Source organism: Scyliorhinus canicula, chromosome 4 (genome assembly GCF_902713615.1).
Source record: "Scyliorhinus canicula chromosome 4, sScyCan1.1, whole genome shotgun sequence".
Lineage (NCBI taxonomy): Eukaryota > Metazoa > Chordata > Chondrichthyes > Carcharhiniformes > Scyliorhinidae > Scyliorhinus > Scyliorhinus canicula.
Window position 1 is genome coordinate 36,754,235 of NC_052149.1, and position 13,076 is coordinate 36,767,310.

Consider the following 13,076-nt stretch of genomic DNA (forward strand, 5'->3'; position numbering starts at 1 on the left):
TGTTCCTCGATCGCTGGGCGGGCCCTCGGTAATCGTTGGCCTGCCTTTGTTTTAGTCTCCACTGGCGTCGGGGAGTCTGCCCTGGTACCGATTGCTTAAATGTTTCTCTTTTGTCCCCAGAGATAGCTCATTACTATGCTAATGGCTTGTAGTATCAGTTGTCTGGGATCTGCAACTTCCAATACACAGGAAAGCAGATGAAAGATCAACTATAACCTTATTGAACAGTGGAGCAAGCTTGAGGGGCCATATGCTCTAGGCTTGTTCCTATTAATTATTATAATAATAATCTTCATTAGCATCACAGGTAGGCTTACATTAACACTGCAATGACGTCACTGTGAAAATCCCCTAGTCGCCACACTCCAGCGCCTGTTGGGGTACATAGAGAGAGAATTCATAATGTCCAATTCACCTAACAAGCACAGCTTTTGGGACTGGTGAGATGAAACTGGAGCAGCTGGAGGAAACCTACACAGACACAGGGAGAACATGCAGACTCCGCACAGACAGTGACCCAAGTGGGAGCCTCTGTCACTGTGAAGCAACAGTGCTAACCACTATGCTATAGGCTGTCACATGTCCACGCCAGTTGATTTGAGACTGCCCTAAGCTCAACTTGTTTAGAATCCCAATTGGTTCAAATTTATATACATAGGTTTATCGTGCTATTTGCACCCACCAATAAATTACACCGTGTAACTCATTCTTAGATAACCGGTATCAAAAGTTAACTGCGTGCACATAGTTAGGAACGATAATATTCAGGATTCAATACCTTTTCTTTGGTACCATTACATTTAATTGTGATACAGTTGGCACCAAGTAGCTGTTTAATTTTTTTTCCCCTCACGAGAAATAAGATTTAAACAAATGAATAAAATTAGGTTCCCTGACAGAAAATAAAGCTTGTTTATTGGTCTACGTTTTTTAAAGTTGCATATGTTTTAGTGTACTCTGTGCAGTTTACAAAAATACATTGGCCCAAAATTTGCAGTGAGATGTGGGAGGACTAGTTCCCCGACTCTACAATGGCCATAGAAATTAAACGTGTCACTGTAAAGTGTCCGGATAGCAGTCAGGTCCACCAGTTGCAACTCCACATTATGTTCTGTCTTTGCCACTTGAACAGCTCGCTCCACCACGTACTCGTTTTGTAACTGGGACAGGCTGCACGTTGAATATACAATTGATCCGCCAGGCTTTGCAGCAAGAATACCAGAACTGGGAAAGAAAACCAAAGAAAAAGTAACTATCAACTCTAAACGACAGGACAAACTCTACTGGAAGACAGACAATTGGGTACACCGAGGATTTCATGGAAAATGCACGTTGAATGAATAATCAAATAGTAATGAAGTTTCACATTAGCAGAGCAGGTTCTTAAATCTGCACTGCCAGAGACCAGCAGCAAATTCCCAAAGTAGTACGGTGCATTAATGCTCCTGGAGCATTAAAGGTAGCTGAAAAGTAGAAACAAGCATAAAAACAGAAAATGATGGAAGCATTCAGAATGTCAGGCAGTTATTGTGGAGAGACAGAGAAGACTTTTCAGATATAGACCCTTACTCAGAACTGGAAGAATGATCAGCATATAAAAAGGAATAGAAGTGGGGACTGGGAGAAAAAAGAAGAAAACAGTCACACACAAAGACACTGGAAAAGAAAAAAGAACAAAATGACCCGTAAGGTACTTAAGTGGTAAAAAGAAGCCATTAACTGACAGGATTGATAGTAGCACAAAACAGGCATTTGAACCCATGGGTAAAAGGAATTCTAAGTTGGGGAAGCCTGGTATCTGACATTCGAACATAGTGACCAACCCAGCAAAACTGATGGTGAATTATGTCAAGGCTTGTGATGACTTTTAGAGGACTTAATGTGCAAAATCCTCTGCAGGCAGCATTGATGGCATGACTCCAATGCCCCAAGGTGCTTCCTGTACATCATCCATGTTTTAATATGATTCAATAAGGTAGGGTTCAGAATCACATGGTGGACTATTAGCTTGGTTTCTGTCTTGATGTCACAAATATTAAAGAATATTTTAACCACTTCCATTAACTAAGGTCACTTGATCATCACAGAGACACTTTCCACTGAGAGTTACTTATTAGCGATCAGGAAGATAAAATATGGCTGATGTTTTTTTCTTCCCTAGCTCAGGGAAACAGAATCTACTTGTATTGTTCCTGCTGCTGGGCTAACTATGATCAGTAAACTCAGTGCAGTTCATGGATGGATCTTGAATGATTTCTCAGTGATGTGGCTTTCATTATTTATGATTTTCTGATTCGGTTGACCCTGAATACCAAACACTTATTTCAATATATGGTTGGTATAGAGCAAAAGGGAACAGTGGACTTGCATCTAATAGTATCTAGATAGTCTCTCTCCTTTCTTCTGTGTTTGGGATCAAGATTGACTGGGTGAGTTACAAGCACATCACAGCTAAGGAGGCCATATTTCATCTGCCCATAATCTGATTTGATTTAGATGTATTGTCACGTGCATCGAGGCACAGTGAAATGTATTGTTGTGAACAGTCCAGGCAGATTGTTCCATAAATGAAAAAGATAGGACATACGATAAATGCACAATGTAAATACATAGACATTGCGTGAAGCATACAGAGTGTAGTGCTACTCAGTAGAGAAGATGCGTGAAGAGATCAGTTCAGTCCATTAGAGGATCATTCAGGAGTCTGGTAACAGCAGGAAAGAAGCTGTTTTTTGAATCTCTTAGTGCCTGTTCTCAGACACTTGTGTATCTCCTGCCCGATGGAAAAGGTTGGAAGGGAGAATAACTTGGGTGGGAGGGGTCTTTGATTATGTTGCCCGCTTTCCCAAGGCAGGTGTAGACAGAGTCAATGGATGGGAAGCAATTTTGCATGATGGACTGCACTGTGTCCACAAGTCTCTGTAGTTTCTTACGGTCTTGGGCCAAGCAGCTGCCTTACCAAACTCTGATGCAGCCAGATAGGATGTTTTCTATGGTGCATATGTAAAAATTGGCAAGAGTCAATGTGGACATTCTGAACTTCCTTAGTTTCCTAGGTATAGGTGCCGTTGTGCTTTTTTGGGCGCAGCATCAACATGGGTGGACCAGGACAGATTGTTGATTTGCACACCTAAGAATTTGAAGCTGTCAACCATTGATGCAGACGGGTGAGTACGATACTTTACTTCCTGAAGTCAATGACCAGTTCCTTAGGTGTGCTGACATTGAGATGCAATGGTTGTGACGCAATCTGACATGCAATTGCTAAAATAATAGCATGCACCAGAAAATCAATCTACTGAGGAACTTGGCAAGCGGGAGGCGAAGGGAGGGTGCAGAGCAAAATAATAAGAAATACTCACACCAATAGCTGGGTCTGTAATAAAGGAAGCCTCTGCCGCTCTCGGAGTCGTAGTCGACTGAAGATATTATTGTCTTCCTCAAGTACAGAATGCCTGTCAGTTGTACAAGGAACGTCAACTAACACCTGTAAGTACAATTAAAATCAACAATTTTATTACAGAAAGACCTTTCAGAAAAGTCAGTGATGGAAATTTCTCAGTTTTCTCATCGGCCGTACAGTGGCTGGCATTACTGCCTTAGTGCCAGAGACTCGGGTTCAATTCCCACCTTGGGTGACTGTGTAGAGGTTTCAAGTTCTCCCAGTGTCTGCATGGGTTTCCTCCAACAGTCCAGAGATGTACAAGTTAGGTGTGGTGATGGAGCTACAGTGATAGGGCCTAGGTAGGGTGCTCCTTCAGAGGATCGATGCAGACCTGATGAGCCGAATGGCCTCCTTCTGTACTGTTGTAATTCTATGATTCTGTGGAAGAATGTAAATGTTTGTATTCCCCCCCCCTCCCCCTGAGTTGAATCCTTCATTGTTCAACATATCACAGGATGACAGGCCATCACTCCGGTCTCTACAATCAGACACTTTTAGGAGAGTGAAAATGGCCCACAGGAACTTAGTGCCTAATTACTTTTCCCCTTCAAGCGACATCGACGTGGCCGATCCTCAAGTTTGTGGCTGACGGGCAGCACGGTGGCACAGTGGTTAGCATTACTGCCTACTGCACTGAGGACCCGGGTTCTAATGCCAGCCCTGGGTCACTGTCCCTGTGAAGTTTGCACGTTCTCCCTGTGTCAGCGTGGAATTCACCCCCACAACCCAAAAGATGTGCAAGGTAGGTGGATTGGCCACGATAAATTGCCCCTTAATTGGAAAAAATAATTGGGTAGTCTAAATATATTTTTAAAAAGTTTGTGATGACACAAAAATAGGTGGGAAGGCAAGTGATGAGGATGACTCAGGCTACGGAGGGATATAGACAGGTTAAGTGAGTGGGAAAAAGCTTGACAGATGGAATATAATGTAGGAAAATGTGAGATTATTTTGGTAAGAAGTATAAAAAAGTGGAATGTTATTTAAATGGTGAAAGACTGCAAAAAGCAGTGGAGGTCCTCAAGCATAAATCACCAAAAATTAGTATGCTCGTTCAGAGGGCAAATAGAATGTTGGACTTTATTTCAAAGGCAATAGAGCACAGGTTGAAAATCCCTTATCCAAAATGCTTCGTGCCAAGTGTGCATCTGATTTTGGAATGTACTACGCAGGTGTGGCACGCGTTGGGAACTGCGCATGTGCAGTGCGCTCAGAAAAAGTGCGGATTTCAGAATTTTCCGGCTTTCGGATAAGGGATGCTCAACCAATATAAAAATAGGAAAGTCTTGCTAAAGCTATACAAGGCACTAATTAGACCACACCTGGAAGACTGTGAACAGTTTTGGCTCTCATATCTAAGGAAAGGTTTGCTTGCATTGGTGGCAGTCCATAGGTTCACTAGGTTGATCCCAGATATGGAGGGATTTTCTTAAGAGCAGTTGAGTAGGTTGGACCTATACTCACTGGAGTTTAGAAGAATGAGAGGTGACCTTATTGAGACACACAGGATCTTCAGGGGGCTTGACAGGGTAGATTCAGAGAGGTTGTTTCGGGTTTCCTCCGGGTGCTCCCGTTTCCTCCCATAAGTCCCGAAAGACGTGCTTGTTAGGCGAATTGGACATTCTGAATTCCCCCTCTGTATACCCGAACAGGCGCCGGAGTGTGGCGGCTAGGGGAATTTCATAGTAACTTCATTGCCTTAATGTATGCCAACTTGTGACAATAATAAAGATTTTTTTTTTATAAAGTGTGACGAGGAGGATTTTCTTCTCTGAGGGCCGTGAATCTGTGGTATTCTTTACTGCAGAGAGCTTTAGAGGTTGGGTCATTAAGTATGTTCAAGGCGGAGATAGACAGATTTTTAATCAGTAAAGGAATCAAAGATATGGGGATAAAGCGGAAAGTGGAGTGGAGGATTTTCATTTCAAATCAGTCATGATCTCATTGGCAGAGCAGGCTCATGGGCCAAATGACCCATTACTGCTCCTACGTCCTTTAGTATTATGGTTAAAGCTATGGTCAAACATAGAAAAAGCAGTGGCCAATGTATAAATTTCTACAAACAGCAATTTAATAATGAAAAGATCACCTGTGGGTTTCTTTCCCCTATTCTTCAAAATAAGGCAATAGATTATTTTATGTCCACCTGACCGGGGGGGGGGGGGGGGGGGGGGGGGGGGTTCGATTTACTGTAAGGCAGCAGCTCCAAAATGGCCCTACTGCATCTGTTCTGCAATGAGCTGCCAACCAAGGTGATAGAATATACAGACGGCAACTATTTGACCCAAGGTGTTATCAAGCTTCATCCCACTTTCCAGCTCTTCGTCCATAGCCTTATACTACAGGATTTCAAGTGCATATCTAAATATTTTTAAAACGTGGACAGTGCTTCTACCTCAACCACCCTTTCAGTCAGTGGGTTCCAGACCCTCATTATCCTCTGGGTGAAAGATCTATCAACTTCCCTAAACTTTCTTCCAATTAACTCAAGTCTATGCCCCCGAGTTAGTGACACCTCTGATAAGGGAAACTGGCCCTTCCTATCGACCCTAGTTTGATCGCTCAAACTTTTATACACCCAAATTAAATGTCTCTCAGCCTCCTCTGATCCAATGACTATTTTCTCCACCCTTCTTTAAAGCGGTGCCTCTCAACATTTGTCTGTGTGGGCTCCCTGCAGTCACTGACAATACCAGAGATGCTATCCTAACTTCTGAAAGACAGTCTTGGTTACTACTATCACTGAGTTATGTTTTTATTTGCACATGCCAACAGAAATAATATTAGTAAGTCAACTAGTAAGAAAAATGTAGGCGTCCGAGCAGTAGCAGGGCGCATGGACCTCCCCGGGATCTGTGACCATGGTTTGAAAACCCATGCTGTGAATAGTGGAAAAACAGGAAAGTTTTGACACCGGCTGATTTTTCAATCCAACTATTCCCTTCTATGATGCACGTAAATCAAAATTTCCTTTTCCTCTCCAGGCATTTTTTGGGTTTGCAATGATACATTCTCCAATTTGTGCACTCTCGGCTTCACATGCATCCGCAAATCTTTAACTGAATAGAAAAAGTTTCTTTTTTCCAACATTTATTTTCTCCCCTTTTCAAGCAACTCACTGCCAGACCGTCAAGTCGGGGTAGGAAATGGCTAGACTTTAAACATGCCCCTAGCACCTTTGGGGGACAATCGTTAACACGTTAAATAGGCAGAGTAACTTCAGTGCGCACACCCTTTTAGTCATCACTGCTCCCAGTTGAAAATGATAAATCTCACCTCTTACAGTGCATAGCCAAAAAGGCTGGCAAAACTCACTCAAATTAAGTAAAACTGAGCCACAGAGATGCCTGCAGTTAAACCTCTTGACCATCTGGTAGAAGTCAAGTAGGCAGCTGTTTCGGGTAACCACTATTAAGTTTTAAAAAGACAGGGCAGCACGTGGCACGACGGTAGCACTGCAGTCTCACGGCATAGAGGTCCCAGGTTCGATACCAGCTCTAGGTCACTGTCCGTGTGGAGTTTGCACATTCTCCCAGTGTTTGCGTGGGTTTCGCCCCCACAATCCAAAGATGTGCAGGCGAGGTGGATTGGCCACACTAAATTGCCCCTTAATTGGAAAAAATGAATTGGGTACTCTAAATTTATAAACAAATAAGTTTTAAAAAGACAGCCGGAAGTTCAGTTAAGAGATGTTTTAGAATAATTCCATCCTGGATGATTTCTTTTCTTCAATGGAGTTGGGGTTTTTTTTTTCTACAAATCACACTAACATCCACCAATTTACCCACCCGGTCAAAGGTGTTCCTCTCTACCTCTCCCCAGTGTCTGCCATCAAATGAAGTGATGCGTAGCCTGTCCTCTGTACGTATATTCTTTGGGACATAACTATGAAGAATTTTACGCAACCTGCTTAGTCGAGATGAGGATATATCATTGACAGCGAGGTGTCCTGTCACAACAGAAAAAAACAAAAGCAACATTTATTTCTCACTCTTCAGCATTACAGACAGTGCACAATTTTGTATGGACGGTTGCTAACATTTTCTCCTCTTCTCATATCCCAACTTGCATTTATATAACACACTTCTCCCTACCTCAGGAAGCCCCAAAGCATTTTTACAATCAGAGAGGTACTTTTTGAAGCTTAGTTAAAATGTTGGTATATTTTTAATTGTCACGGAGATGAGGAAAGGTAGGGATGTTAAATAGAACACGTTTGCAGTACACAGTGCCCATAACAAATATAACCAGGACTTCCGGTGACTGCGGGCGGGAGGCGACCAAGCAACGGAGGGCTCCCGTTTGGGAACGCCATTTTCGGGGCTTTAAGCCCGGTCCCAGGGTCCACGGAGGCGTCAAAGGCACGGAGAAGGCGCAGAGGAGGCACAGCAGAAGAAGATGTCACGGGTCAGTAAGAAAACGGCCGTTAAAAAAGCAGCTGAGGGCCCGTCGGGGAGTGGAGAGCTCACTCAATTTCTGATCCAAACTGCTAAATCACCCCGAATCCCATGCCTCCGTATTTTCTGCAATAGCCTACCGTGGGGAACCTTATCAAATGCTTTACTGAAATCCATATACACCACATCAACTGCTTTACCCTCAACCACCTGTTTGGTCACCTTCTCAAAGAACTCAATAAGGTTTGTGAGGCACGACTACCCTTCACAAAACCATGTTGACTATCTCTAATCAAATTTGAACCCAATGAAAGTAGGATAAAGCGATTCAAACCTATTTCTTGCTGGACCCTTGAAATTAACAGAAAAGGAGACTTTTGATCACATCAGTCTTGGCTGCATTAGACTACATTCCTACTCCAGCCCAGCCTCACATTCCTCCTTATACACTTTATCCTCAATGAGATCAAGGCTGGGCTACAAGATAATACTCTACAGCAGACTCGTACTAAAACCAGCAGCTGTAAATCACAAACCACAATGAAAGTAACTGCAAGTACATTCTTATTTTCCAATACGATAACAGTTCTTTTAAAAAAATATTTAGTTTGAATATTTATTTTGCTGAAGGGAAACTTACAAATTGAACCCATTAATTCAGAATTATGTTTGGTGAAAAGTTTGTTTCCATCTTTAAGCTATGGAGCTGTCTGTATCAGAGGTTACACCATTGCTTGCAGGCCTCAGATCAATGTCGGACACAAACCAGTTGTTAGTAAGAATTGATTTTTCCTATTTTGGGAAACATACTGTCCTTTCAGGAACATGACCCATAAATAGTACACTAGTTTGTCATACGGTCTTCAGAATTTTGCAATTTTAACATGTTCATTTTTTTTCCCCACTCCCACTAAAAAGAGTCCATTCACTTACGACAGCATTCTGTCTGTAGCAGTGCGAGAGACTTTCCACCAGGTGCTGCACAGAGGTCAAGGACTGTGTGACCGGGCTGAACATCCAGGATGAGTACTGGGAGGAGCGATGCAGCATCCATCAGATAATATTCCAACAATCTTAAACTGTCTGGTCTGAGATATGGCAAAAAGAAAAATCAGAATATATTATGGCAAAAGCAGAAGTTGAAAAATTCCCACCATCCGAGGAGAGGAGGCTTCCATTGCTTCAGAATATATCTAGGTCTTAGTTTTGGAGTTAATTTGAGGTGGAATAATTTTATCTCCTGCAGACTATATTGCATTTATCTTCCCTCCCTCTCTTTCTAGCAAGATTCAAAACACACGGGGGCATAGGGTACATTTTCCCTGGAAACCTCACAAATTGTGCACAGAAACACAATGACGGAAGCAAGAAATTCAAGAAAAGTCGCCCCAACTGTATTTTAATTGGAGAAGTGAGCGCAGGAGACAGAATCGTTGAGAAGCTACTCTGTTAGTCACAAATTCTGTCTCTCCAGCTCCTCCAATCACAGGTCCACTCCCTCCCACACTTTTTTTCTGATCCTGTCCTTTTACCTTGCTGGGGTGTCTACTGAACTTGGGCCACAGAACTTTACCCTGGGCTAAAGTGAACTGTACCCTTCATCATTGCAGATGATGAGGTACAGGTGGCAGGGAATGACATGGGTCCTCTTTTCATTGCAGGCCATGTTACCTGCCAGTTTTGGGATCTCAACAACAGTCAGATGGGCAGCAGCTCCCGCGTTGCCACACTCAGCAGAGTGACTATTGTACACTATGCAGCATTCGAGGGTTGTGGCCAATGGGGAACCGAAGATGGGCGCTGAAGGAGCCGATCTTGGCTTTGGCCTGATTAGGAGCCGCTGCGTCAGGAAGGAAATGCCCTGAGCACCGTGTCCACTCTGTCCTGTGCTTACCCCCCTACCAGAAGTTCGATAGGATCTGGTTCCAGGTCCTGTGGATCCCCTTATAACCGTGTCCAGCCTCAGCTTCAACTCGTGCAAATTTGCACCTTGAACAGCTGGAACAGGTGGGTAGCAGTCCAGACTGTGTGCATCGCACACTTGTCCCCGTGAAAGGCGGAGAGAGCAAGGTGGTAGAGAATTATCTAGTGGTTCTGTTTTATTAAATTCTGCTTGGTACTTTGTTATTTTGAACTGATATTTCTAACAAGGTGTCAGAAACCAGAATTGAGCTGCAAGAAAGTTCTCTCCTGCAGTGAGGAAACACTCACCTAAGCTGTCAGTGAAGCTCAATTGAAGTGAGCAGCATTTGGGGCAGCACAGCAGCGCAGTGGTTAGCACAGTTGCTTCACAGCTCCAGGGTCCCAGGTTCGATTCCCGGCTTGGGTCACTGTCTGTGCGGAGTCTGCATGTTCTACCCGCGCCTGCATGTGTTTCCTCCCACAGTCCAAAGATATGCAGGTTATGTGAATTGGCCATGATAAATTGCCCTTAAGTGTCCAAACAAAAAAAGTTAGATAGGGTTATGGAGAGACGGTGGAGGCGTGGGCTTAAGTGGGATGCTCTTTCCAAGGGCCGGTGCAGACTCGATGGGCCGAATGGCCTCCTTCTACACTGTAAATTCTATGAAATCTGTGATGGGATTACAGCATTGAATCGTATTACTCATGTTCAACTTTTTCTGTAGATTGAAGCCCATGTTCTTCTGCTTTATCCTCGTGATTTATTTTTCAATGCATCAAATAGTTGGAATTTGGGATAAATCTGACCTTGGTCTATTATTAGGAATTGTATTTAGAATCCAAATTTAAGAGAAAATACCAAAGTGTATCCTGAACTCCTTGTGTAAAAATGTAAAATTCACCCCAAAACTCAAAAAAGTAGCCCTCCTGAAACTCTCGAGCCCATGGAAAATAATAATTTGACCTGATTTCTAGACATCCCAATACTGCCATCCATTCCCTGGTCCCATTATATTTTTACTCTTGATTTCGGATTACTTTAAAAACAATTGAAGCATTTTAAAACGTGATAAAATTTGATCAGAGAGGTTGACAATTAGTTCCTGACACAAGCGAAGTTTTACTGATAAAGGGCGACATTCACCGGAGCAGGGGTTTTAACATGGAGAAAGGGAAGGTGTGCAACCACAAAGCCAGGTTGGCTACAGAAAAGTAATTGAAATAAGTCTAGAGAGTAACACAGAGGAGTATATTCATGTCAGGGTTGTGAATTCAGTTACAGGTGCATGCAGCAGGCATGCAGGTGCAGGTTAACCAAGCTCTGCGAAGTATCTGATGTGCCATGTGTACTGGATAACTGTGTTGTTCCCGAGTAGATTTTGCAATTATAGAGAGAATGAACGAAATGGATAAAATGAATTGGTTGATGATACACAGGAAGAATCGATGGAGAAAAATTGTCTAGATTTGTCCAACAGCTGAACGGTGGAAGGTCTGTAAATATTTTGGAATTAGTGACGGTGGCAGGTTGCCCCAGAGGTAAGCAAACCCCAATCCAAACCATGTTTCACGTGGGGACCAATGGCATGGAAAAAAGTGAAATGCAGATACTTATCAGTTTCCCATTATAATCGACCATCAAAAGAGTGAGAACAGTCAAAAAATACTTAATCCGTCAGGTTTTCCATATTTCGTGACCTGTAGTCGGCCCATAACAGAACAGAAATCTGAAACCCACCGACGGGCAAACCGTGAATGGTCTATTTCAATAAACCGGGACATGCCGGAGATTTATAACAAATCACTGGAGTACCTTGCAGGATTAAAACGTGTGATGTCTCCCCTGGGAAAAGTGAAACACTTGAGGTTTGGGCTGACGGCAATGGGGTGCTCCATCTCCGGTGCCGTGTCGCCACTGATCACCGGGGACCCAGCGGGGCAGGAGGGGTCGGGGCCGGGCCTGTCCTCCGCCGGCCCCAGGGGAGCCGCCCCGTCCCCCCGGCCCTCATACACAAAGTCCCGGGCCCCGCGCCGCTCCATCTCGCGGATCATCTTCGCCACGTCCCCGAAGCAGTTGAGCAGGGCCGCGTATTTCTGCTGGCAGAGTAAAGCCAGGCGGGTGGAGGGCCAGAGCTCACCGAGCTGCAGGCTGTAGCTCATGTCCATGCTGTGCAAGGCCAGCCGAGTGCTGGGCACCCGGGGCTGCGACGACGCCTGGAGACGAGAAGCGGGGTTAGTGAGGGCGCTTTGCAGCGACATAGTCCGCGCTTCACCCACCTCTCCCCGTCCCACTCACCCACCTACCTCTCCCCTTCCCACTCACCCACCTACCTCTCCCCTTCCCACTCACCCACCTACCTCTCCCCTTCCCACTCACCCACCTACCTCTCCCCTTCCCACTCACCCACTTCTTCTTGTAAATGTTCCGCCGCTCCAGCCTCTGCCATTCTCTCAGCCTCGCGGTTAAAAGCTTCAATCGGCACCCCGATGGCCTCAGCGCCGCCATCCCGTCCGGTCCGCTCACTTCACCGCTCCCACCAGAAACTGGGACCGCCCCACAACCGTTCCGCCTCCCGCACCTTCACTCTCATTAACCCCTCTCTCTATCGCTCCACACGTGCTGCCTGACCTGCTGTACGTTTCCAATATTCTCTACTTTTGTTTCAGATTATTTTTCTTTTGATGTAGCTGGTTTTATTCCAAGTTCTTGGAATTATTAGAAATGTGAAAAGGAAAAGCCCAAAATGGACAGCGTGTCAGTCAGCATTTATGGAGAGAAACAGATCAGGGTCTATTTACACATACACTGAAGACACGCGACTCTCAGGCACCACTCTCTCCACCCGCGCCATATAGACTTTGTGCTGCTTCTTCTCCATGAGCTTAATTTTCCTCCAATTAAACATTGCAGAAAAAGGAGGCGTCGTCGTCAATCTCCATTCCATTGCCAGACCAATGCCTCATGTAGAAACAAGCTACTCATAACCAAGATAAGCTTCCTACCCCATATCGGCTGCATTATAAACCCGCTTCTACTTCTGTAATTTTTATCTTTGTCACAAGTAGGCTTAGATTAACACTGCAATGAAGTTACTGTAAAACGCCCCTAGTTGCCACAGTCCTAGGTGCCTTTTCGGGTACACTGAGGGAGAATTCAGAATGTTCAATTCACCTAACAACACGTCTCTTGGGACTTGTGGGAGGAACGGAGCACCTGGATTAACCCACGCAGACACAGGGAGAACGTGCAGGCTCCACAGACAGTGGCCCAAGCCAGGAATCGAACCTGAGACCCTGGAGCTGTGAAGCAACTGTGCTACCGTGCAGCCTCT

At 44.5% G+C, this 13,076-nt stretch overlaps 1 protein-coding gene across 2 annotated transcripts; it reads right to left on the reverse strand.

The window, feature by feature from the left end:
* Window positions 1-846: 846 nt before the first annotated feature.
* On the reverse strand, window positions 847-12,532 carry nsun4 (NOP2/Sun RNA methyltransferase 4). Of its 2 annotated transcripts, none has more exons than XM_038794037.1 (6): window positions 12,153-12,532; window positions 11,558-11,958; window positions 8,776-8,930; window positions 7,234-7,394; window positions 3,363-3,487; window positions 847-1,224 (listed from the first exon to the last, which is right to left on the reverse strand). In XM_038794037.1, the coding sequence occupies exons 1-6, from the start codon at window positions 12,189-12,191 to the stop codon at window positions 948-950; spliced, it is 1,158 nt and encodes a 385-aa protein (XP_038649965.1). In that variant the 5' UTR covers window positions 12,192-12,532; the 3' UTR covers window positions 847-947. The 2 variants fall into 2 exon arrangements, with proteins under 2 accessions (XP_038649965.1, XP_038649964.1); XM_038794036.1 differs by having other exon boundaries at window positions 12,149-12,530.
* Between the last annotated feature and the right edge of the window lie 544 nt (window positions 12,533-13,076).

Bases quoted from the DNA above. Each gene is read 5' to 3' on its own strand.
- nsun4 (XM_038794036.1), bottom strand. From the start codon at position 12,250: ATGGCGGCGCTGAGGCCATCGGGGTGCCGATTGAAGCTTTTAACCGCG. The intron at 7,395-8,775 runs GTAAGTGAATGG...CTGTTGTGACAG, and splicing joins GCTACAGACAGAATGCTGTC to GACACCTCGCTGTCAATGAT. The intron at 1,225-3,362 runs GTGAGTATTTCT...TTTCTTTCCCAG, and splicing joins TTACAGACCCAGCTATTGGT to TTCTGGTATTCTTGCTGCAA.